Here is a 25,609-nt window from a genome sequence, read left to right on the forward strand (position 1 = left end):
TTGTGTCCCCTATAAACCAGGCTCCACAGAGGAGCCAGGTAATATTGTCAACATCAGTTAGATCATCCCCTCTCCCTCTCAAAAGCCCTGAAAGTGTTCCCATTGCTCTACGATGGAAATCTTACCGTGCCCTGCCTGCTCACATCACGGGCCCTTAGCTCACTCTGTCTTTAACCTCTTCCAGGTCCCTCCCTGCAGGTACACTGGCCTCCCTCTGGTCCCAGCGCAGGAAGCCTGCTTCTTCCCCGGGACTTTGCATTTCCTGTTCCCTCCGCCTGGGACCCTCTTCTCATCTTTCACGTGCATCTTAAATGTCAGCTCTCAGAGACGTCTAAAGCAACTGCCTCCTGGTCACCCCAGTCACTCTTCCCCGACACCCCGCTTGCTCCTCCACAGTGGTTTTTGCTGTTTAGTTCAGATTTTTGTCTGTCTGCCTCGCTGGAACATACATTCCCTAAGAGTTCGGGCCTCATTTGTCTTTATCACCAAGCCCAGGACAGTGCTCAGAATAATACGTGACATAGAGAAGTTGTCAAAAAGATTTGTTTAGTAAATGAATGAATGCACTCATTGAAATGACCAAATGATGGGTTTTAATTGTTTTGTGGACATGAGACTCCAACTCCTTCATTGTTTTAAAGAAGCAAACTCCTAACAAAGAACTCATAAGAATTATAAGGCAGCCCACATTCATGGCTTCCTCCAGCTCTGTGAGGCTCCCCATCAAAATGTGAGAACAGAAAGGGGGTGAAGCTAACTCACCGCCACGCATCTCATTGCCTGAGGCGTGTGCTCACTGAGGCAACTACAGCCTCCGACACAGAGCGGGCTGCAGCCCCCATCTCCCAGGCCCCTACATCGATGCTGGTGATGTGTTGACTCCATCATTGCTGGGACGGGGATCACGCCACGGCCTGGCAGCTGGAGGTGGAGTGGCCCGCCTTCCTCAGCCTGTGTAACCCATTGTTTCTAAAGAGATGTTGGTGCAGGAGTCGCCAGGCTCTCAGGCCAGCTCGGGGCTCTTTGCTGAGACGGAGGTGTAACCAAGGAAGGGGCTTGAAAAGCAAAAAGGACAGAAAATGAAGACGACGAAGGTAGATGACCTGGCCCTTACACGGTGGCCCTGAAGCAGAAGACCATCTTCCCCAAGGGGTGGGCCAAGGACTGGGCTCCTCCCCTGACCATAAACGGCTTGGCCAGAGCTCTGTGGGAGCCGCCTCTTCTCCTGTCACCCTTGCTCTCCCAGCTGGATGTTCCAACAAATGCAAGACACAAGCCAATAACACCAGCAAGAAAGGAGCTTGCTGAGGGCAGTGTTTGGAGGAAGCTCTCGGGAGGCTGTCGGAAATGGTGAGTGCTAGCTAGCGTCTTTCCTCTGCCTAACCTTCATTTCTCTCTATAAAAAACAATCCCCAGACTTTTAGATTTCACATCTCCTAATTCAAGTATAACTGTACCCTTGGGGCAAGAAGTTAAGGAGCTTGGCTTTTAATTCTTTTCCAATGTACAATCATTTAAAAACATTCTATCTAGTATTTGCTGATTCCATCTTATATTTTAATATTAAGGTTTTGTTTTTAAAACCCCACATACAAGGGTGCAAAGTAAATGTTTCGGCTAATTTCAGTTCCCAGTTGAAGCAATGGGTCCGACCCATGCCTTTATCCTTATTTGTTCAGTCTGCCTTCTGCTGCGTGATCAGCAACAGGGAGAGTCGTAAGTTGCATCGGAAACCTTCCACCTTCCTTATTGACTTGATACACGTTTGCTTATGACTCAGTCGAATGAAGCTTGGTAAGTTAGAAGAGGCTTCTGTGATGCCTTTCTAAAGAGACTATTAAGAGGAGTTGACATCTAGGAGTAAAGCCTGTTAGAAGCATGCACACGTGAACAGATGTAGGATGGGAGGGGTGAGTGACAGGAGGACCGAAGGGCTGCAGGCCCAGGTTAGAGGGCTGACCTCTCCCACCTCTGGGCCTCAGGGGGTGGGGAGGGGCCCTGCCTGCTGGCACCATATTGGAAGAGCTCTCCTGATCCAGAACCCGCATTTCTATCTACTAGGGGCTGGGGCAGTAGCCAGACTAGAGACTTAGGGGTCAGAATTCAACAGTCAGGACCCAGTTCCTGGGGAAAGGGCGGTTCAGGGAGGGTTCAGAAGGTTAGGAAGAAGGCTGTCCTCTAAAGAAGACGCCCTCTGCATTCTTGTTTCTTGAAAATCTTTTTTTTTTCCCCAATAAATTTATTTTATTTTATTTATTTATTTTTGGCTGCATTGGGTCGTCGTTGTTGCACGCAGGCTTTCTCTAGTTGTGGTGAGTGGGGACTACTCTTCCTTGCGGTGCATGGGCTTCTCATTGTGGTGGCTTCTCTTGTTGCAGAGCATGGGCTCTAGGCACGCCGGCTCAGTAGTTGTGGCTCGCGGGCTCTAGGGCGCGGGCTCAGTAGTTGTGGCGCATGGGCTTTGTTGCTCCGCGGCATGTGGGCTCTTCCCGGACCAGGGCTCGAACCCGTGTCCCCTGCATTGGCAGGCAGATTCTTAATCACTGCACCACCAGGGAAGCCCTCTTGAAAGTCTTTTAACAAGAAGTTAAAACTTAAAAAAAGAACAAAAAGGAGTTGAATTCAGGCTTTGGAGTTGGGAAGATCTGTGATCTAGCCTCTCCCACTTACCAGTTGGGGACCTTGAGAAAACTGTCCTGGTCTCAGTCACCTCACCCATGATGTAGAGATGAGAGTGCCCCCCTTGTGGGGAGGTTATGAGTGCAGCGTGTGACCACTCACTCATAACAGTGAGTGGTGGTTATCCCTTCCCCCCTCCTTCCCATCACAAACAGCAGACTCATAATGAGTGACACTCAGCCACTGAGATCCTGATGTACCTTCAGAACCATTATGTAGATACCACCTAGTGCTTAGACTAGCAATGAGTGCTTTGTACCAAATCCCAGTACTTTGAATATTGCTAATCCATGTAGACAATTCCATCCAGCAAGATCTTCCCAGGGGCTTCTCTGTGCCTCGCTCTGTGCTGACTAGGCCATGAAGAATATGACACCACGTGATCTTCCACCTGGAGTATTTTACAGTTTCAGGAGAGCTGCCACAGACATTATTTCCTTTGGGCTTAGTTAATAGTAGCCCTGTTTTGAGGATGGAAAAACAGTGCCTGGTAGAATAGATTTGTTGTGAGGAAATGGAGACCAGAGAGTTTGATTCACTTTCCCCAGGCCACACAGCTACTAAGTGGCTGAGTCTGGACTCAAATCTAGATCAGGGGACTCCAAGCCCAGGGTTGCCTTGCCCCACCCAGCTGCCTCTCTAAAGGACGCTGCGTGAGAGTCTTCTCCACCCACATTTACGTGATGTTTTTCTTTCCATGAGAGCGCTGTAGTGTGCTTCTACAAAATATAAATGTCTTTCTGAAATTAGCCAAAACCTTCGTCATCCAAATGTTGATAAACAGCACGTGCAATGGCCCACTTGTTGCTGCTCCTCCCTTCTGCTGTCCCCCCAAAGGAAGCTTTGTCCTGGGCCTGCTGACATCAGTACCCGGTGCTCGCTGATGAGATAAGGCTCTGGGCAGCTGCGTTTGAGGCAGAGACATCCAGTGTCCTCTGCAGGCTCAGTTGGCATTACCATGAAAGGTAGTGGTTAGGTCCCTTGAGCAGGAAGACCCTCACCTGAGGTGGCCCAGATGTCCCTCTTGTCCTAATACTGTCCTGGAAGAGGAGGTGCAGAATAATTGGGGGCTCCAATTATTCTGCAGAAACTCTAGAAGTCCTGAGGAAGCCTGTAATGTAGCAGAAAGAGGCTGTCACCAAAAGACCCAGTCGTGTGAATTTGGGCAACTTGTTCAAATTCTTCACCGATTCTCTTCTCTATAAAGTGAGGGCCCCCTGTTGCTAAGAGACAGAGAAGTGAAGAGTGGCCACTGAAGTGTGCTGGCTGGCTAGGGACATCCTAATTGAAAGACATAATCTCTGGGGCAGGGGGTAGGGGGAACTATACTTTGTAGGTGCTTGGAACATTTTTAGTTCGCAAAGGAATTTCTCATTCATTAACCTCTCTGAATTCCAACCTTCCAGAAAGCTGGCTAAAACAGGTGTCTCATCAATTTTGCATATATTGGGACTATTGCCTCTATTGCCTCTAGAACCATCTTCCAGGTTGGATTTGAGTCACATGGACCAATCCCACTTGGCCTGTTTTAAGAGATAAGCTCCACCTGTTCTCACTTATCCGTGAGGTAATTTCTGAGGAGTCCCTGGGCCTCAGCTTCCTCTTCTGTAAAATAGGAGTTCTGCCCTCTTGCACTGTTGGTGGGAATGTAAATTGATACAACCACTATGGAAAGCAGTATGGAGATTCCTTAAAAAACTAAAAATAGAACTGTCATATGACCCACCAATCCCACTACTGGGCATATACCCTGAGAAGACCATAATTCCAAAAGAGACATGTACCACAATGTTCACTGCAGCTCTATTTACAATAGCCAGGACATGGAAGCAACCTAAATGTCCACCGACAGATGAATGGATAAAGAAGTTGTGACACATATATACAATGGAATATTACTCAGCCATAAAAAGGAATGAAATTGAATTATTTGTAGTGAGGTGGATGGACATAGAGACTGTCATACAGAGTGAAGTAAGTCAAAAAGAGAAAAATACCGTACGCTAACGCATATATATGGAATCTAGAAAAATGGTACTGATGAACCTAGTGGCAGGGCAGCAATAAAGACGCAGATGTAGAGAACGGACTTGAGGACATGAGGGGGGAGGGGAGGCTGGGATGTAGTGAGTGAGTAGCATTGACATATTACACTACCAAATGTAAAATATATAGCTAGTGGGAAGCTGCTGCATAGCACAGGGAGATCAACTCTGTGCTTTGTGACCACCTAGAGGGGTGGGATAGGGAGGGTGGGAGGGAAACGCAAGAGGCAGGGGATATGGGGATATATGGATACGTATAGCTGATTCACTTTGTTGTACAGCAGCAACTAACACAACTTTGTAAAGCAGTTATACTCTGATAAAGATGTATTAAAAAAAAATGAGAGTTCTGAGGTAGATGATCCTGAAGGCACCTCAGGTCTGAAATGTTAGGATTCTCTTGGATTCTCTAATCCTTCCCAATCTTCCCATTGTTGGCTACCATTTAATTTTAAAACTTAGCAAACACATTGCTTCTAGAACGACAGAACCAGGTTTTGGGAGGCTTCAGGAAGATCAGGAGCTGGAGTTTAAGCCAAGCTGTGGGGAACCAGGGAGGCTGGGGCTGAATGAGAGCCCAGCCAGGAGGCAGGAATCAGGGCTGGTGGACACGAGCGGGGGGCGGGGCAGGGGTCCGGAAAGTAGAAACATGACTTCAGCTCCCTGAACAAGGGGCAGAGAGCGTCGCCAGCTGAGTTGGAGCAAAGTCCACCCATTTTTCACATCCAGGCAGAGAAGGGACTGGGTAAAGAGCAGCCTGGAAAAACTGGCATCAAAGAGCCCAAACTGGAGTGACAGGACATGGGGACAGGGAAGAGGAAGGAGCCACTGGAGGCCCTGGGCAGGGTCTGACCCGGGTAGGTGGGCACGTGGGCAGGCTAACATGTTGGTGCCCCATTGAGCCGACAGTCTTTAAATACTGATGCCATATTTGGGGGGAGAGGTAAGGCTGGTTGCTGAGTGAGGGGATGGCACAGAGGGTTAGCATCTCCTCTGTCGTTCTGACCAGCTCAGCTCCAGCCTGGAACCCCTGCCTCAGACTCTGCAAAAACAGAAGCTTGTCTTCCACAGCTTCTCCTCCTGGGAGGGGGTTGAAGGAGCAGGGTTTTTTTTTTTTTTTTTTTTTTTTTTTGCGGTACGCGGGCCTCTCACCGTTGTGGCCTCTCCCGTTGCGGAGCACAGGCTCCGGACGTGCAGGCTCAGCGGCCATGGCTCACGGGCCCAGCCGCTCCGCCGCACGTGGGATCCTCCCGGACCGGGGCACGAACCCGCATCCCCTGCATCCGCAGGCGGACTCTCAGCCACTGCGCCACCAGGGAAGCCCGGAGCAGGTGTTCTTGTTGGAGCCCCTGGGGGGTCTTACTTCCCACCCCAAGAAGAAAGCGCCATCACTTTACACAGTTTCCTCCCTGAAGGGAGTTCCGGGGAAAAGCAATTTTTAGCACTCTGCTGAATTTCTAGTGATGTTTCTGCTGCCCTTTTGGGTCAGGACTGCTCAGGCAATAGCTTCGCTGGCTGGTCCCTTAATCTGGCCCTGGTTGAGGACCTGGAAAAGGAGAGAGGCCAAGACTGCCTTGATGCTGAGGGAGGAACTCATGACCTCAGGCTCTGCTGCTCCCCTGCCGTCTTTTGGGGCCAAGACTGGGAGGGGAGGCTGGGACTGACTGAGCCCGTGGTCGGAATCCGCCAGGGCCAGTGACATTTGGTAGAGGGGTGAGGAGCCTGGCTGACCATTCCTGGGAGCTTTAATGTTTCCTTCTCTCTTCCAGAGTTTTTCACTGAACTTCACACTGCCGGCCAACACAGTGAGTACAGCGGTCCCCGTTCACCAGGCAGGTCAGCAGAGATCAATGCAGAGTTGACACTGGGCCTCCAGGATGCCAAAGCTCACGTGAAGCAACAAGTTACACGGGTTCCAAAGGCATTACGAAGAGCTGGGGGTGCTGAGAGAAATGTTTTCGATTATAAAAATTATAAATACACATTTTGAAAAGGAAAATAGCAAAAAACCAAAATGGCTAACTTGCCATCAGCAGAAAACACTGGGGACACTAATTCCAGTCCTGTCCGACTCGACATAAATTTTGACTTTTGTTGCATTTGTACCATGGGCTTCTTATTCTACTCATAATTTTATATGATAAATGTCTTCCGTCCACCTTTATAACCGTACTGAGGGTGGTCACATGATATTTCTTCAAGTGAGTTATTTCTTTAAGTGATTAATCACTCTTAGGAATGATTTTGTGATAAACGTAGGTATAGATAAATCCTTGTCAGCACGTAAGCTGATTCCCTTAGAATGTAGCCTAGAAGGGGAATTATTCGGTCAAGAAGGATGAATGTTTTATGGCTCTGTGACATTTAGTTGCAAGTCCACATGGAGATTTGCAGTTGATGATGGTGGACCGTTTCAATCCACAATTGGTCCTCCGTCTTCTGTTCTCGTGCTGTGTAGAGATAACACGCCAGGATTGTTTTCTGAGCGGAAGTGCTGCTGTGATGGAGTCAGGTGTTTTCCTGGCCCAGTTTTTCAGTGGTTTTGGCTGTGCCAAAGTTTTCTGAAAAGTCATATGGTTATTCAAAGAGAATAAACTGAATCATCAGGAAAGAGGACGCTTAAGCCCGTGCTCGTGTTTACTGTACCGTGGGGGCGTCATTCTGGAGAGCAGCAGAAAGGTAGAACCTCGAGACTCACTGCCGGCCTTCTGCTGCCACTGGCGGCCCTGACATCTGTCCGTGACTCCCTGGCACCTGCTCTACCCTCCCGGGGCGGCCCTGCCTTCGGACCCTCCCTGACTTACTCTGCTCCCTGCTTCTGCCTCTGCCTGTTGACTGCAGACAAATTCCCCTATCCCTCTCCTTACCTGTCAAAACCTTTTAATATGGCCACTGCTGGCGCTTTCCCCCTGGCTGCTCGAAGCCAGCAGGTCCATAGAGACCCCGGGTTCTGTCTTATCCTGGCTTGGCCCAGTCTACGAAGGTAACTCAGAGAAGCAAGAAGCCGTTGCTTGGGGCGGTGAGGGTGAATGGGTTGAGAGGCAGGCCCTTACACTGTTAGTCATCACTTTGGGAGCATCTCCTTGGTTCACAGCACATTTCTCTGAGAACTGTCCCTCCTCCCTTTGAACCTATGTAGGACAACAGCCACCCCAGCCTGCCTGGGACTGTCTGGTTTTAGCACTGAATGCGCTACCACCTAGGCAATTTCTGGGGAAAACCAGGACGGCTGGCCACCCTACCTGGCAGTCATATTTCTACCACAGAACCCTTCCGTTTTGGTGCAGCTGGATGACTGGGAACACCAGAGCCCTGGAAGGTAGGGAAAGGTGGATACTCAGCTCATGAGAGCTTCTCTGCAGGGAGCTGGGGACAGGGCCACCTATGCAAGTCCGCCCCTACTGGGCCATACTGAACTGTCAAGTATAAAAACTGGGTTGGGATGCTGCATTTGGTCATGGAAGGCAGAGTAGTCCAACAGTTAAGAACTTGGACCCTGGAGCCAGACCACTCGGCATCTGCCACTTAGGGCTGTGTGACCTTGCACAAGTTACTTGACTTCTCTGTGCCTCACTCCTGTCTTCTGTAAAATGGGGATCGTTGTAGTCCTGCTTCACTGGCTATGGTGAAGAATAAATGAGTTGATACAGGAAAAGTACTTGAACAGCCTGGCACATAGTAAGTTCTCCATAAGCATTAGCTGGTACGATTAGCAGGTGTCCATGAGGGCAGAAAAATCCATCTGGAGAGAGAAAGAAGGAAGCAAACAGGCAGGGAAAAGTACTGGTGAAGGGCCATTCTACCCAGGAGTGATGGAGAGATCCCAGGAGGGATGGCTTTGGTTCTGACAAGTTGCCGGTCCCCAGCTTCAGTCCCTAGAGAGGCCAGATTCCCACTGCACATGGGCTCCATGAGGTACCCCTGAATCCTTAGAGGTAACTCATTTTGGGGGGCCAAAGCCAGCCCAAGTGAATTTCTGTAACCTGAAGACAAAACATTTTACCCAAAACGATATGCAACTCTTGGCATCACCCTGAGAAATAGAACCCTTAAGCTAAATGCAGCTTTAAGGTGGGGGTGGGGTGAGATTGCGCTTCGGTAAAACTGTAGCTATTTATTTTTTTAAATTTTATTTATCTATTTATTTATTTCTTAACATCTTTATTAGAGTATAATTCCTTTACAATGGTGTGTTAGTTTCTGCTTTATAACAAAGTGAATCAGTTATACATATACATATATCCCCATATCTCCTCCCTCTTGCGTCTCCCTCCCTCCCACCGTCCCTATCCCACCCCTCTAGGTGGTGACAAAGCACCAAGCTGATCTCCCTGTGCTATGCGGCTGCTTCCCACTAGCTATCTCTTTACATTTGGTAGTGTATATATGTCCATGCCACTCTCTCACTTCGTCCCAGCTTACCCTTCCCCCTCCCCGTGTCCTCAAGTCCATTCTCTGTGTCTGCATCTTTATTCCTGTCCTGCCCCTAGGTTCTTCAGAACCATTTTTTTTTTAGATTCTATATATATGCGTTAGCATACGATATTTGTTTTTCTCTTTCTGACTTATTTCACTCTGTATGACAGACTCTTGGTTCATCCACCTCACTACAAATAGTTCAATTTCGTTTCTTTTTTTTTTTTTTTTTTTTTGCCGTACGAGGGCCTCTCCCTGTTGTGGCCTCTCCCGCTGCGGAGCACAGGCTCCGGACGCGCAGGCTCAGCGGCCATGGCTCACGGGCCCAGCCGCTCCGCGGCATGTGGGATCTTCCCGGACCGGGGCACGAACCCGCGTCCCCTGCATCGGCAGGCGGACTCTCAACCACTGCGCCACCAGGGAAGCCTCGTTTCTTTTTATGGCTGAGTAGTATTCCATTGTATATATGTGCCACATCTTCTTTATCCATTCATCTGTCGATGGACACTTAGGTTGCTTCCATGTCCTGGCTATTGTAAATAGAGCTGCAATGAACATTGTGGTGCATGACTCTTTTTGAATTATGGTTTTCTCAGGGTATATGCCCAGCAGTGGGATTGCTGGGTCATATGGTAGTTCTTTTTTTTTTTTTTTGTGGTACGCGGGACTCTCACTGCCGCGGCCTCTCCCGTCACAGAACACAGGCTCCGGAGGCGCAGGCCCAGCGGCCATGGCTCACGGGCGCAGCCGCTCTGCGGCACGTGGGATCTTCCCGCACCGGGGCACGAACCCGTGTCCCCTGCATCAGCAGGCGGACTCTCAACCACTGCGCCACCAGGGAAGCCCCGGTAGTTCTATTTTTAAAAACTGTAGCCATTTAAGTACCAAGTGTCAGTACCTGGTTAGCAAATCTCTCCTTTGATGGGAGCTCTCTGGGAAAGGGGCTTAGGCTTGGAACGCAAACATCCACATTCGGGGTAGATTTATGGTTATCTGTGAAACCTGGGAGAAGACCTATAACTTCTCTGAGATCCGGATCTTTTTTTTTTTTTTTTGTAAAATAGAGACAGTAACTGTCAAAAGTCCAAGCCCCTGGGATTCCAGTGTACTCACTGAGGTTGATGAGAATATTCAATATATAACAGGTCTGGCCAGAGCTTTGCCAAGTTTAAAGGAATGACAAAAGCTTATACTCCTGGCGCTCATTTGATCCTCTTACCAATCCTAGAGGTAGGTACTCACAGCCCTATTGTATAGATGAAGAAATGAGGCTCGTTAGCTTGTGAGTGGAGAAATCGCCATTTCATTCCGGCTAGTGTGAGCCTAGGACTCGTGCTCTGAACCCCACACGGCATCACCTAGCGTAGCTTACGTGGGTCAGTTGCTAATGTGGAACTCTGTGCCCTGAGATATATTGATCCAGATAAGACTCTCATCTGATATATCTCATAAATGGGTAAAATCCAGTGCCCCTCCTTGAGCGGAGATGTGACATGGGAACATGTACTTACTCATTCAGCGTAGAATTACCCCAGGAGCATGGATACTTCACAGCTTCAGATACCTGCCCAAGCCATTTGCTTCATTGCAGTGTGGAAACAGGTAAGGCCTCCTTAAAGAGCCTGGCTTCCACTGGTATTGAATTTTTTTCCCTTCTAGCAACGGGGACAAGTAGGCCCAAAGTGTGCTGGGAAGGGTGTGGGGACTTGGGACAGGTGAAAAACTTTTTGAGTTCTGAAACCTGTTACGGCAAATCCACAGGGTGTATAATGAAGACCTCACCTGAATTTCTGATTTCTCTCTCCTTGTAACCCAATTTTATTCCTTCTTACCTGAGAAGCAATCAAAGAGGGTTCTGTTCGGCAGTTGTTTTTAATAAAAAGTTTAGCAAAGGTATATACTTCAGGCATTACAGCTTAGCCTTGGACAGACTGTGTTGTGTGACGTGTGACGTGTGATTTTGTTTTCTTAAGACGTATATTCTTTTTCCACCCAGACTTCCTCCCCAGCTGTTACCAGTGGGAAAGGAGCAGTAAGTATATCACTTAAATTATGAAGCCTTAGTTTGGTCATTTAGAAAATGGGGATAATGCTGTACCCATTTCATGCATTCGTTTTGAGGATTAAAGTTTGATATGTGAACTGTCACCAAGCACAGAATCTTCCTCAACTATTATTCTTATGACCAACTCAGTTCAAAAGGGAAGGAGAACATGCAAAATCACAGATGATTCCCAAAGTGTTGAACAAAAGAAGCTAGACACAAGAGACTACATACTTTCTACGTGCATCTAGATGACGTTGAAAAACAGACAAGACTAACCTACGGTGATGGATTTCAGGATAGAGGTTACACATGCAGTGACTGGAACGGAGCCCGAGGGGCTTCTGGGGGGCTGGTAATGTTCTGTTTCTTCATCTGGGTGCTGGTTACATGGGTGGGTTCATCACGTGAAAAGTCATCAAGCTGTATATTTATAATGTATATACTTTTACGTATCATGTCATTCTTTAATAAAATCACCCCCCCAAAAATGAAGAAGAATCCAGTATTATACGACATTGCATGTGTGTAGAGATTCTGAACACTATCTTTGGTATTTTCAAATAATCTGCAAATCTGAAAACCTATGGGGCTACAAGCATGGCTATTTCCACTCAGATCAAAGCAAAATGGGAGTCTGAAAATCAATTGGCTCATGCATTTAATGTAAATAAATAAAAAATTCATATCAAAATGGTGTGGGATACACTAAAACCTTTTACTTTTTGCCAGACTAATAGATAAGAATGGTATCTAATTGTTGCTTTGAACTGTATTTCAGCTCTTCCTGTGTTGATGCAACATTTGTATTTCTGTTCCTAGGAATGGCCTGTTCATATATTTGTCCAATTTTCTACTGAATTATCACGCTTTTCCAATTGATTTAAACTATGTACATTAACTCCTATGAAAATGAGCCGTTTGTCATGTACGTTGCAAACAATTTTTCACTGTTATTTCATGACCCTTTTGATTTTGTGTACGATACTTAGGGTCCATGTAGGGTTTTGTTTTACTTTTAATCAATCAAACTCTTCCTTTTTTTCCGGGAGAACCTGACTATTTTCTCTGTGCAGGACTGTGGACCTTCTCTTGGGTTAGCAGCTGGCATCCCGTCCCTGGTGGCCACGGCCCTGCTGGTGGCCTTACTATTTACTCTGATTCACCAAAGAAGAAGCAGCAGTGAGTCCACCGAGGTGATTAGCAGCTTCTTTGGGTCTGGCCGTGTTGGCAAGAATCGGTATTTGATGAACTGGCTTTGGGCTGAGGGTGTCAGGACCCATGTCTGTTTTCTGAGGACAAGGTGGTGGATGTTTCTGTGCCTCAATTTCTGTCTCAGACTCATGACATTATCCTCCAGGCAGAGCTGATTTGTCACACAACCCTTGTGTCACTTGAGGACGGTATCTGGGATGGCAAAAAGTAGCAGCGGAGAGGGACGTTTGCTGCTACGGCAAACACGTCGGTACAGTAGGTGTGTTCTCTAACCTTGAGAAACAAGGCCACAAGCTTCACAAAGAGGATGGAGGTGATCTTAGGAAGGATGGGAGACAAACAGACCCTGAGGCGTCTATCGTAGGGATACGTCCAGGAGTATGTGACTCTGTTTATATTTGTCTTTTTCCCACTTCTGAACACACATCAGTCACAAGGGAATCTCCGGACCCCACCCCATGCAAATACCAGATTGCTCTGGAGACCAGGCTCAGAATTCAAGGGCCACCCTGACCCACATCCAGCCAGGGTCCATGGTGTGATACAACTGTGTTGTGTAGACTCTGGGCTCTAATTCCATCCTTATTTATGAGCATTCCTGATCGTTCTCACAGTGGTAGGCGTTAACGGGGAGTAAAAAACGTAGATTCTAACCCTGACTCTGCCACTGTACAATTTATATGATCCTGGACAAGTGACTTAACATTTTCTGTTTCTTGGTTAGTTCAACTCCAAAATAAGAGTCATAAAAACTACCCACCTCAGGAATTCCCTGGCGGTCCAGTGGTAAGGACTCCGTGGTCTCAGCGGCCAAGGGCCAGGGTTCAATCCCTCCTTGCCCTTGTGGGGAACTAAGATCCCACAAGCTGTGCAGTGCGGCCAAAAAGAAAAAAATATATACCCACCTTATTTATTTAATTAAAAAAATGTTTTTTGAATTTTGGCTGCGTTGGGTCTTCACTGTGGCACGCGGGCTTTCTCTAGTTGTGGTGAGCAGGGGATACTCTTCACTGTGGTGCGCAGGCTTCTCACTGTGGTGACTTCTCTTGTTGCGGAGCACGGGCTCTAGGCATGCAGGCTTCAGTAGTTGTGGCATGCAGGCTCAGTAGTTGTGGCTCACAAGCTCTAGAGCGCAGGCTCAGTAGTTGTGGCTCGCGGGTTCTAGAGCGCAGGCTCAGTAGTTTTGGTGCACGGGCTTGGTTGCTTCTCAGGCATGTGGGATCTTCCTGGATCAGGGCTCGAACCCATGTCCCCTGCATTGGCAGGCGGATTCTTAACCACTGCGCCACCAGGGAGGTCCCTACCCAACTTATTTTAAGAGGTAAGCGGAGGTGTAAGGATGGAATGAGATCATGGGTATAAAGATGTGTTGACAAGCTGTAAACTTTAAATATATTAAGAAATATTGTGGTTGTTGGTGGTATTATTTAAGTAATGGTTCCTCAGTCTTTCAGGGCACTTTAAAATCATCTTGGAGGCTATGAAAATACCAACCACCAAAACCAATTAAATCAGAATCTCTGAATGTTAGAGCTGTGGCATTGGTACCAAAAATATCTCAACATTTTATGATGGATCACGTTAAGCAGATACTAAAGTAGAGAGAATAGTATAATGAATCTAGTTATTAACAACGGCCAATCTTGTTTCATCTCCACTTCCACCCACTTTTCCACACTGTCAACCTGGATTATTTTTGAAGTAATTCACAGTGGTATCTCTTGTTTATGTTTTTTCTGGGAGGGGGGAGTTATTATCTGTTTGTTTATTTTGTTTTATTTTTAAAGCTCTCTGGTGATTCTAATGTGCAGCCAGGTTTAAGAACCACTGATTTTAATCATGGTCATGGGCAAATGCTGTAACCTTTCATTTCTTCTTCTTCTCTATTTTGTTTTATTTTTTAAAACAACTTAGGAAAGTGAGAGGCCTTGTGAAATTTCAGAAATCTATGACAGTCCCAGGATAGCTGAGGTAAGAACTCTTGGTTATAATCACTATACATCATTCACATGGCAAGCAAGCTAAGGGTCTTAAAGCCTCTGGTGTACAGGAGAAGTGCAGGGTAAGCACAAAGGAGGTTCTCATTATATTTTTACTGGCTGGACAGGAATTCAAGATTTATTTAATATTAGGAAATTAATTTAATATCACTTATTTCACTGGTAAAAGAGAAAAATCATGTGACCATTTCCATGGAAGAGAATTCAAAAATATTATACAGCCATTTGTGATGTGAACTCCCAGCAAACCAAAAATTTTAAAGGCACTTCCTTAACTTGAAACAAGACATCTTTAAAAAAAAAAATTACAGCAAATATCATACCTAAAGGTAAAATGTTAATGATTCTTTTTCAGATCAGAAACAAAACAAGGATGCTCGTTGTTGCCAGTTCTATTTGATATTATACTTTAGGTCCTAGTCAACACAGCAGGATGAGAAAAAGAAGTAGAAATTAACTCAGTGCAGGAGAATCCTTTCACAATGTATATGTATGTCAAATAATCACACTGTTCTCTTTGAATATCTTACAATTTTATTTGTCAATTATACCTCAATAAAGATTTAAAAAAAAAGAAAAAGAAGCAGAAAGCATAAGACTGGAAAAGAAGAAACAAAAATGTCATTATTTACAGATGATATGATTATTTACATAGAAAAGCCAAATTATCTACAGCTAAATTAATAGAACTAGCAAGATATTTTAACAAGTTTACTGGATATAAAATCACTATTAAAAAGTAATTCACATTGCTAAAATTCAATAACAATTAATTAGAAAAAGTAATTTTTAAAAAATACCATTTTGTAGTGGTAATAAAAACACACAGAATGATGAGGAATAAATCTAACAAAAACATGTAATCCCTTTATGGAGAATAATAAAACTTCAGTAAAAGATATTAAGTAAGACCTAAATAATGGGAGTTGGTATTCAATGCTTCTGGATAAGAAGACTCAATAGTATACAGATATCAAACAACTTCAAAGTGATCTGTATAATAAATGTAATTCCAGTATAAACCTCAGCAAATATTTTTCATGGAACTCAATAAGGTGCTTCTAAAATCTATACAGAAGAAGACAGAAAAAAATGTTAAGTACCAGCAGACAGGTAGAACAAATAGAAAACAAATAGGAAGATGGTAGATTAAAACCCAACCATATCAATGATCACACTGATGGTGTCCAATGTATTGAAAACTGTTCCAAACATTTTGTCTGACGGTTGGTTGTTTCAGGTGGGAGGGTAAATCTGGCTTCTGTTACTCCAACTTGGCCAGAAGCAAAAGTCTTTGATGTATTTTTTTTTAAACCTGTTTGTTTTCTCAAGAATCCTAGGAGGTTACCCACACAGGAGAAGAATATCACGGGAGCAGAAGAAGCCCACATATACGTGCAGACTGTTCCAGGAAGTGAGGAGCCCATTCGTGACACTTACCGTCCTGCTGTCGAAGTGCAGAGAAGGAGGGCGTTGTGGTGGCTTATTCCCAGACTGAGCATGGAGTGATGCAGCACAGCCAAGGAGCAGATCTGGAGCTGGAACAGAGCTAAGCACACAGGGATTTGTGCTCGGAGGGAGGAGAGACGCCACGCTGCTTCTTAACCAATCCAAATTTCATTTGCAGATCCGGAAAACTTTGGGGTTGACTTTACTCTTTAAGGGACAGATCTGGTAAGGTTCCTTCCAACGCTCAGACCTTGTGGTTTAATAAGCAGTGAAGTCATTGTGCATCAAAAGGAGCCCTTGGGTCCTGCTCTTGACCCCGGTGGGGATTTGCTTTTCTTTGTGATTTGGGGAAGGGTGTTTGATTTCTCGGTGACTTGCCCCCTCATCTTTTTTCATATCCATTTTCTCAAAAAAGCCGTCAGACCTGGCTTCCATGGGCAGGTTGGCCAAGCTAGCATGGAGGAAGTTGGGATATAAATGAAACGTACAGGGGATGTGTGAAGAGAAGCAGTTCCTTATTTCTGAACAACTCAGGGTAGAAACCATGTGGAACCACATGTTCCCTGACCACAGGGACAGCCCACTGCTTCCTCATTCATCACTTGTGATCAGAGGGTATCTAAGGAAGGCAGTTCTGTAATGGGCTCTGTGTCTGTGTGTGGGTGCGTGCGCACGGAGGGTAAATAGGGAGAAGGGAAAGCAGGGGTCGTTTCAAAAGATTATTAGAGATGAGGGCTATACCCATTTTGCGGGAGTGGAGAGAAAGGCCCAAGTCGTTGGACCATCATGGGGAAAAACTCATTAGCAGGAAGAAAGATCAAGAGGACTCTGAGTGGATGAACACAGGACCAAAGGGATGGGCCAAGCAGCAACGTGACTGTCGGCTGAGGGGAGCCCATGGACAGTGTCACCATCGCTTCTGTGAGGAGGCTTACAGGAGTCCTGGTTCCCCTATGCAGGTCCATGGCTTGTGAGCACGCCAGGTCTCCTGGTGGGAGAACCTGGGTCCAGGGCATCTTGGGGTCCACCCACCAGCTCCATGGGCCTCCTTGAAATGCTGTGGAAACATTCCTTTCTCATACGGGGTGCCTGATTGCTCAGAAACACACCTCCTCTTCTTCACATAACCAAGGACAGGTTATACACATCCAATCACTGCCACACGCTGACACGTGCTCTTCAAAGCTCTTTGTGAAATTCAGTTTTGTACCAAGTCCACTGAGTCTAGTCACGTTAACAAGCAGATTTGTCCATTTTTAAGCGGACATGCCCAGGGATCCAGGTGCTTATACTTCTCTTACACGTTGGGAAGGACCTTGGATTTGCTGAGAACATGACTGTGGCCTTAGCCTTGACACTCAAAGGTCTGAGCTCTGGAGCATATCATGGGCCTTAGCTCTCTGTGTACAAAATGGAGACAGCCGTTTTCTTCCTCCTGCCCTTAGGGGTGTTGTGAGGCTGGAGAAGGCAAGTGAATGAGCCTTGTAGTCTGTAAAGTGAGACTTGTATTTTGGATCATTTATTTTAATTCTACTTGCAATCCATTACTTAGTATCTTTATTTTAAATGGTTTCTACTAAATTCGCTAGGTTCAGTATTTCTGTCATTTTTTTCCTGCTCTGATGCACAAGAACCCATTTTAGAATAAAGTGAAAAGCAAAATGGTCATTCCTGTGGACCTTCAACACGTCTATGGTGTTTCTTCGCCTATATTGAAGTATATGACATTGACCCTGGGGCTGGAATCAAGGGTATCCCAGGGATATTCCTGGTGCTGACACTTTCTTGGCTGGGCCCGTGATGGAGATGTTCAGTCCTTCACAGAGGGCAGCCCACCTTGTGAGGAAAATGCTGAGACCAGAAGTCAGAAGCTCCAGCCCTCCAACCTAGGGTCGGTGCTAGCGTTGGGATGACCTTGGGCCAGTCACATTCTAGAAAATGCAAACTAATCAATTGGGGCAGAAAGCATATCCGCAGTTGCCCGGGGATGGTGGGGTGAGGAAGGGTGGGAGGGAGAGATTACAAAGGGCCACAAAGAAATTTTGGGGGGTAAGGATATGTTCTCTATCGTGATTGTTGTGATAGCTTCGTGGGTGTTATTACACATCAACACTTATCAAATTGTACACTTTAAACATATAATCTATTGAAAGTCAATTCTACCTCAATTAAGCTTTTTTTGTTTGTTTGTTTAAAGCATTCAAGCCACACAGAGTCAAAATCTCTCCTTCTTTATTCAGCATTTTGCCAGGAGAACAAGAGGACATGGGAATGTGATTGGTGTCCTAGAAGGACAAATGCAGTCTTTTTCTGGAGAAGTTAGAAATAGACAAAAATAGATTCATGTACTCAGTGCCTAAAATGTAGAATGAAATCTGCTCTCAAGGGCTTTCAGTGTCAGCCTGACCTGAAGACCTGAAAAGCTCCCAACACCACATGTACTGCAGAAGAATTTTACCCCGAAGAATGATAGGCGAGTTACCCAAACTAGAGGCAAAATTAGGACTCCTTTAAACGTAGTTTAGGAAGATGTGAATTCCGTGAAGTTGTATGCAAATTTTACATGCATAATTATTATTCAGGGGCCAGATTCCATGATTCCCTTCAGATTCTCAAAGGGATCTGCAACACCCTCCCAACAGTTAAATGTAAACAGTGGTAATTACAGTTGAAGGTTAGTGACAAAGATGTCAAATTCAACCTTTCTTAAGTGACTTGTCGCCACACCTTTAATACAAACTGATTTGAAATTAGTAATGGTTGTGCCTTGTTAGTTTAATAATTATATTTCTATAGAGAAAGGAAAATGGAGGGAAAAAATTAACCTTTCCTATATAGATGCCTGTTTTCATGAAGGTCATGGAGATGATTTGCTAAGAATACTTGGTAAGAATTATAGGTAAGAAGCCTGAGTGTGAGTTTTGCTGTATTTCACATTCGATGCATCATGTTGGAAAATCATTCAGCCTCCAAAGGAGATCCTGTCCCCCACCATCAATCATCATCATCATCAATTTTGCAGCAAGAAGGTAGAGATGGTGAAGGTGAATAACCTCACTCTTTCTGCCTCCTGCCCCAGGGTTAAGGAAGGCTAAAACACTGGACACACTTTCGGACTTGTTTCTTGTGAAAATATTATCCCCTACAGAACAGGAACATGTGGGATGCAAAACGGATTGCAGGCCACAGTGCCATTCGAATCCAAGTACACCACAGTGAGGGTCATGAAGAGTCTCCCTTGTTTCCAGCTTCAGCAAAGGAGCTGGATTTCTTTAAAACAGTATATTCTTGTCCTTGGATTTACAGTGCCAGCCCGTATGAGAGGACTGATTTGTCTTCTTAAGTCGTATGCCTGCCTTTCTGGGAAGCAGTCCCCAGGTGCCTGAACGATGCCCAGATTATATGAAAAAGACTAATCCCTGTTACATTTATAGCACTTTTTAGTTTTCAAAGCACTTTTCATTCATTATTTTGTTTGATTTTTACACTGAACCCAGGAGGTAATGCCGTGTGGGTGTTACTTATGTCCATTTTACAGATGAGAAAACTGGGGCTCTACAAAGGTAATTTTATTTGTCCTGGAAATTGTAAAGCAAATTGCTTTTGAGGGATGATTTAAGTTTGCAGAAAGAGTAAAGGATAATTAGTTTAATTGATAATAGCGGTGGGTTTCTGTACTGTTCTGGGTCCTTTGATATACATGTTGGAGGGAAGGGTTTGAAATACTTACAGTGGTGTGAATTAATTGATAAAAAGTGCGTTCAAAACAGATAAAGTTGACTCCCACTATAGCTCCCATCTGTCCATAAGAGATAAAGGTCGGTGAGTACCCGAAAGTCCCCGTAAAGTAGCCCTTTATTTCCAAGAAACTCCAGAGTCATGGGACAGGACCTTTGCCTCCTGTCACCCTCAGCCTGGTGCCTAGAGAGTTTCAGGCGGCGTAGCTGGTGCTGGTCAGGTCAAGACAGGTTCTAGTCTGGGGGTCCAAGAGCCAGGACAGTAGTCCTAATCTTCACCACCTCCTGTTCTGGCTTCAGGGGGTTGGTACTTACTGGTATAAAGTACTGCAAGTGAAGCACTGGCAGTGTACTTAAGTGTTACTTCCCCCAAGGAAAGTAACTTGTTCTTTGGTCCTTCACAATACAAAGGATCCCAGATCAAGCACTTTACAGTGTTAGCTCATCTAATCCTACAGCAGATGCAAAGGGAGAAACCATTATCATCTTGATTTCACAAAAGCGGAAATCGAGGCTCAGAAAGGTTAGGTAACTTGTCCGAGGTCACACAGCTAGTAATGAGGGGAGCCCGGCCTGTGTGCATATTTTCTAACGAATCAACAGAGACTCTGGCATGAACTGTGTGACTCTGGCAAGGCCAGGGCCTCTCTCCAGACCTTTGTTCGTCACCTGCACAACAAGAGGGGTGGACTAGGATGTCTCCAAGTTCCTGTTCAATATTCTTGGCCTTCTTTGATCTGCTATTATGTTGTACTTGCCGCCGAAGATTCTTTTGTTTGCCACCAGAGGGCGCTCTGCTCCCAAAGCAGGAGGCACTGGGGAACGCTGAGTTCCAACTAATAGTCGCCCCCTTAATTGATAAAATTCTGGCCAAGAACAAAAATTCGTGTGCAGCTTTAGCAGAGGGAATTTGTGGAATTCCTAACAAGGCTTTCCAAATAAGAAAATTACTTCAAGAACCCCTGTTAGAATCTTTGCTGTTCTCATGGGGAAACTCCTCCATCACGTACCTCCTAGGGCTTTTGTGTGGTGGGGACCTTGAGAGAATCAGCGCTGGGCAGTTGGTGAGTGAAGGTAAGCAGGCCACCTGCACGTTTCCCAAACATCAGCCCCCTGTGCTTCTCTACCTTCCCTCCCGATTCTTGCCATGTCCCCATCCCGCTGGTAATATTTACTAAGTGTTTTCCCTTACGTTGATTCATTTTCCTCACTTAAATAAGTGTACTCAGAAGGGAAGCTTTGTACTTCCCTGGTGGCGCAGTGGTTGAGAGTCCGCCTGCTGATGCAGGGGACGCGGATTCGTGACCCGGTCCGCGAGGATCCCACATGCCGCGGAGCGGCTGGGCCCGTGAGCCATGGCCGCTGAGCCTGTGCATCCGGAACCTGTGCTCCGCAACGAGAGAGGCCACAACAGTGAGAGGCCCACATACCGCAAAAAAAAAAAAAGGGAAGCTTTTTATCACTATTATAAATGGAAAAGCATTATTTTTGTAACATGTACGAAAATAAACCCCTCTAGAATATAACCTCCATGCTTAGAATCAGAGAGTTTTGTTCTGTTCCATGCCCAATGCCTAGAAAAATGAGTTACTTAGTAGGCACTCAATGGATATTTTTTATTATATCAGTACAAAGATATTCATCTACATACTACCTATATAATCTTGAATATCATACTCGGGAAACACTGGGGCAGTGGAAGGTACTAGGAGAAAACTTGGTGATTTGGGGATTTGAGGCTTGTGAACTGACCTGCCATGTGGTGTCAGACCATGAGGCATTTCTCAGTGGGAGTAGCTGCCGTCCACTCCCCACCCCCCCATTTCCCCAGCTCACCTTAGCCAGCAACTCCAGATGTGACACGTGTACATATACCTGAAGCCCTGTCCAGCGTACAACTGTTTTCAGCCTGAACTCTCTTTTGATTCCAGGATAGGCAAAAAGTCTTCATCTGCCACTTCACATCCACTAGAATGGCTCTCATTAAAAACAAGCAAAACAAAATAACAACAAAAAAACAAAAAAAAAAGAAAGGAAAAAGAAAATAACAAATCTTGACAAGGACGTAGAGAAACTAGAACCCTTGTGTACTGTTGGCAGGAATGCAAAATGGTACAGTCACTATGGAAAACAGTACAGTGGTTCCTGCAAAAAATTACAGAATTACCACGTGATCCAGCAATTCTTCTAGGTTTATATTCAAAAGAACCGAAAGGAAGGACTTAAACAGATATTGTATAGCAATGCTCATACTGGCTCTATTCACAATAGCCAAAAGGTGGAAGCAACCCAAATGTCCATCAACTGATGAATGGATAAATAAAATGTGGTATATTAGATGTACAATGGAATATTATTCAGCCTTTTAAAGGGACAAATGCCACAACATAGATGAACCTTGAAAACCTTATGCCAAGCAAAACAAGCCCAAAACAAAAGCATAAGTATTGTATGATTCCACTTACATGAGGTACCTGGAATAGGCAAATTCATAGAGAAAGTAGACCTGAGGTTACCAGGGATGGGGGGGAGGGGAGTGTGGCGTTATTGTTTAATGAGCATAGAGTTTCTGTTTGGGATGATGAGACAGTTCAGGAAATGGATTGTGACGGTGGTTGCACAACTTTGTGAAAGTAATTAATGCCACTGAATTTTACGCTTAGAAGTGGTTAAAATGGTGAAATTTATGATACATATATTTTGTCACCAAAAAAGAAAAAAAGCTTTCACCTGATAAATTGGAAAAGCCTTTCTTGGAAAAGTCACTTGTGTTGAGAAGGTTCTGGGTCCAGCGGATTGATTATCAATGTCTACAGGGTAGGGGGAGTGGTGGCATTCCTGTCGCGCATCTGTGTTCCCTGCGGGCTAACTTCCATAGATTGACTCTCAAATGGGGAAAGTAGCTCTTGCGTCATTGTTGTAACTTGGTTCTTTTGACCATTCGGACTCCTGAACTCCACAGGTGAGAGGATGAGCCCAAACACTGACACCAAAGGGAGCTGCTCAGACCCTGAACGGAGCGGCAGTGACTGATGCCTGGGGGCTGGTGCCGAACTGGAGACCTCGGCCCAGCTCCGGAGGGCAGCACCCCTCAGCAATAGCCCGTGATGTCAGGTAGGAATGTGGCCCATTGTTGCCATGGATTGTTTCCCGAGAGAAGCTATAAATCCTTTTTTTTTTTAATGTACTCTATCAGGTTTTAAGCATTGACCACTAATTTTAAAATTTCTTAAAACACAGTGAAGGCCAAACAAGATACACCTATGGGCTGTATTTGGCCCATGGGCTGCCAGTTTTTACCTCTGTCATACATAAAAAAAACTTCTTATTCCCCCTTTGACATTTTCAGCGTGCACAGGAAGGCTTGGGAAGTTCATTTCCAGAAGTTCATTCCAAAAACAGGCTCTGGGAATTCCCTGGTGGTCGAGTGGTTAGGGCTCCGTGCTTCCACTGCAGAGGGGGCAGGTTCCGTCCCTGGTCGGGGCACTAGGATCTTGCACGCTGCACCGTGCAGCCCCCCAAAAATAAAAACAAAAGCTCTGGCTCCTGGATCAGCTACCCTTGTTGCTGCTTATAAAACATGATGTACTTTCCCTAGTCTCTGTGCTGGAACCACGAATGTGGATCTAAATCCTCCCATTCTTTAAAACAGTAGAATAAAAAAGAATGAAATTTTGCCATTTGCAAAACATAGATGGACCTGGAGGGTATTATGCTTAGTGAAATATGTCAGACAGAGAAGGACAAATACTGTGTGTTAACACTTATGTGTGGAATCTAAAAAATAAAACAAATGAATGAATATAACAGAACAGAAATAGCCTCACAGATACTGAGAACAAACTAGTGGTTAACAGAGGAGGGGGTGTGGGCAAAATAGAGGAAAGGAATTAAGAGGCACAAACCACTAGGTATAAAATAAATATGTTACAAAGATGTAACATACAGGACAGGGAATATAGCCAATATTTGATAATAACTTTAACTGAAGTGTAATCTATAAAAATAAAGCATTATATTGTACACCTGAGACTAATACAATATTGTAAATCAACTATATTTCAATTAAAAAGAAAAAAAGAAAAAAACCTGCTGTGTTCCCTCCTCCTCTGTGAAGGCCTCTGGCCCACAGGGCTCTCCTACTTCTAAGCCCGCATTGCCCATCCTCCCCTCTAGGCGGCAGCACTGCTACCGTTGTGCTGACCAGCCATTGCTCTCTGGCATTGTCGTCTTGTTCATTTTCCGCTCTTGTTTTCCAGGTCTCTCCTGGAAAGAGACTGTTATGATGAAGGGGAGATCTGGATTTTGGACATCGAGACCTGACTTCCCTTGATGCATGATTCCTCCCTCCGCCTCCCCAGGAGGCCTGGGCTCCTTGCTGACTCCCTGGCCTCAAGGCTGACATTTCTTTGGTGACAGACGTGCTGAGGGGTGCTGGGGGGTAGACCTCGAGGCCACTTGAACTTGGAGAGTGGACCAAGCACGGAGGAGGGCCTGGGGCCTTGGGTTCTACGGGAGCGGCTGTGCCCTAAGAAGCTACAGCTCCCAGCCTCCAATGGTCATAGCCCTTCCAAGAGGAACGACCTCTACCCACACCCACCTCACCTTACACACACACACACACACACACACACACACACCCACCCCGTCACATGGCTGATTGGACCCATAATGCACACCTGGCCCAAAGGCAGCGCACCTATTAGCTGGAGAGCAGCCAGTGACCAGTTGGCCTACATGAAACTGGCAAGCTGACCCTATCAGATTCTGTCTTGAGAAATAGAAGATTTCAATAGGAGATTGAAGGACTGTTGGGCTGTAGAAAGAGAGAAGCAAGGTGGGCATGGGAGCCCTGGGAGTCAGCTCTGGCTGTCCCTTCCAAGGAGCGGTTCCGGGGATGCCCAGCTGTGCTCTGCTGTCGACCCTTGGGCTCCTTGAGATCTTTGTTCTTCATGCTCTTTATGCCTAATGTGGTGTCTAGAGGAGCTTTGATTCAAACATCCTTCTCCACCGATTTGCTCACCTGGTCCCAGGTGCTGCTTGGCCATTGGGTTTGGGGCCCAGCACCCATGAGACAGACGTGCTCATCCTCGATCCTTAGGGCGCGGCTGTGCTTGCCTGCCACGTGTTGCTATGAGTCCATCTCCCAGATGCTGCCTGAGCCCAGCCACAGAGCGTTCTGCTGAATAATCCGGAAGAGGAAGGTGGGTGATGATAACCTCACTGTCATGGACCAGCACGCTGAGCCGTGAAGCCCTGATGGGCACTGGAACTGCTGACCAGGAGAGCAGGCATTCCCCATGTCCCCGCCATCCCTCAGAAGCCAGCTTTGGCAGGGGACCTTGCCTCCATCCTCCTGGCACTACTGCTCCCATTTCCTTCCCTCCCACGGCTTCCTCCGTGCTCTCCTCTGGCCCTGCTCCCCCGTGTATGGGCTCATGGTCACCAGCTGAGCAGAAGAATCCCCTCCCCAGCTTCTAATGGCTTTTATCAGGATTTATCAGGATTAAAAGAGATGCTTTATAGGAAGAGAAAAGAATGTAAAAGAAACTAAACATGTAACTGTCTGAAGTAGCTCGTATTCATGGGCCCAATTCCTCACCCTCCCTGCATTCATGCCCTTTGCGATACATCCCATTGTGACAAAGCATAACGCCCCATCTCTGGAGGCTTAGCTACGTGACCAGCTTCAGCCACTGGATATTAACAGACATGGAAAGAGTCTTGAAAAGCACATGCACGCTGGGGTTTGCTTGCTCTCTTGTCTCCGCTGTCATCGTTGAGAAGGAGAGGGCCAGGTTAGCCCGCAGGTCCCTGGAGTAGGAGGATGGACCCGAGGAGCAGAGCCCCGCCTAGCTCAGCCAAACCCCCAGGCTGTGTACAGATCTGTGTTGCTTTAAGCCACTGAGTTTTGGGGTAGTTTGAATTTGGGGCAATACTAGCTCATATACACCCCACCCCCAGGTTCCAGCACCAGGAAGGGAAGGAGACTCCTTCCCTGTGCCCAGGGCGGGGCATCAAGCT

The 25,609-nt window shown here is 46.0% G+C and overlaps 1 protein-coding gene across 5 annotated transcripts; it reads left to right on the forward strand.

Moving 5' to 3' along the window:
* Window positions 1-1,103: 1,103 nt before the first annotated feature.
* On the forward strand, window positions 1,104-17,661 carry OPALIN (oligodendrocytic myelin paranodal and inner loop protein). Of its 5 annotated transcripts, XM_060033622.1 has the most exons (8): window positions 1,104-1,350; window positions 6,494-6,529; window positions 7,864-8,043; window positions 10,660-10,742; window positions 11,137-11,172; window positions 12,261-12,380; window positions 14,314-14,370; window positions 15,732-17,661. In XM_060033622.1, the coding sequence occupies exons 4-8, from the start codon at window positions 10,680-10,682 to the stop codon at window positions 15,906-15,908; spliced, it is 453 nt and encodes a 150-aa protein (XP_059889605.1). In that variant the 5' UTR covers window positions 1,104-1,350; window positions 6,494-6,529; window positions 7,864-8,043; window positions 10,660-10,679; the 3' UTR covers window positions 15,909-17,661. The 5 variants fall into 5 exon arrangements, with proteins under 5 accessions (XP_059889605.1, XP_059889609.1, XP_059889610.1 ...); XM_060033626.1 differs by lacking the exons at window positions 7,864-8,043; window positions 10,660-10,742 and adding an exon at window positions 10,205-10,370; XM_060033623.1 differs by lacking the exon at window positions 7,864-8,043 and having other exon boundaries at window positions 1,329-1,350.
* Window positions 17,662-25,609: the final 7,948 nt, after the last annotated feature.

Source organism: Delphinus delphis, chromosome 16 (genome assembly GCF_949987515.2).
Source record: "Delphinus delphis chromosome 16, mDelDel1.2, whole genome shotgun sequence".
NCBI lineage: Eukaryota > Metazoa > Chordata > Mammalia > Artiodactyla > Delphinidae > Delphinus > Delphinus delphis.

Coding starts and splice junctions, on each gene's coding strand:
- OPALIN (XM_060033622.1), top strand. CDS start 10,680: ATGGATACTTCACAGCTTCAGATACCTGCCCAAGCCATTTGCTTCATT. Junction 12,381..14,313: donor GCAGCAGTGAGTCCACCGAG/GTGATTAGCAGC, acceptor AAAACAACTTAG/GAAAGTGAGAGGCCTTGTGA. Junction 14,371..15,731: donor ACAGTCCCAGGATAGCTGAG/GTAAGAACTCTT, acceptor TGTTTTCTCAAG/AATCCTAGGAGGTTACCCAC.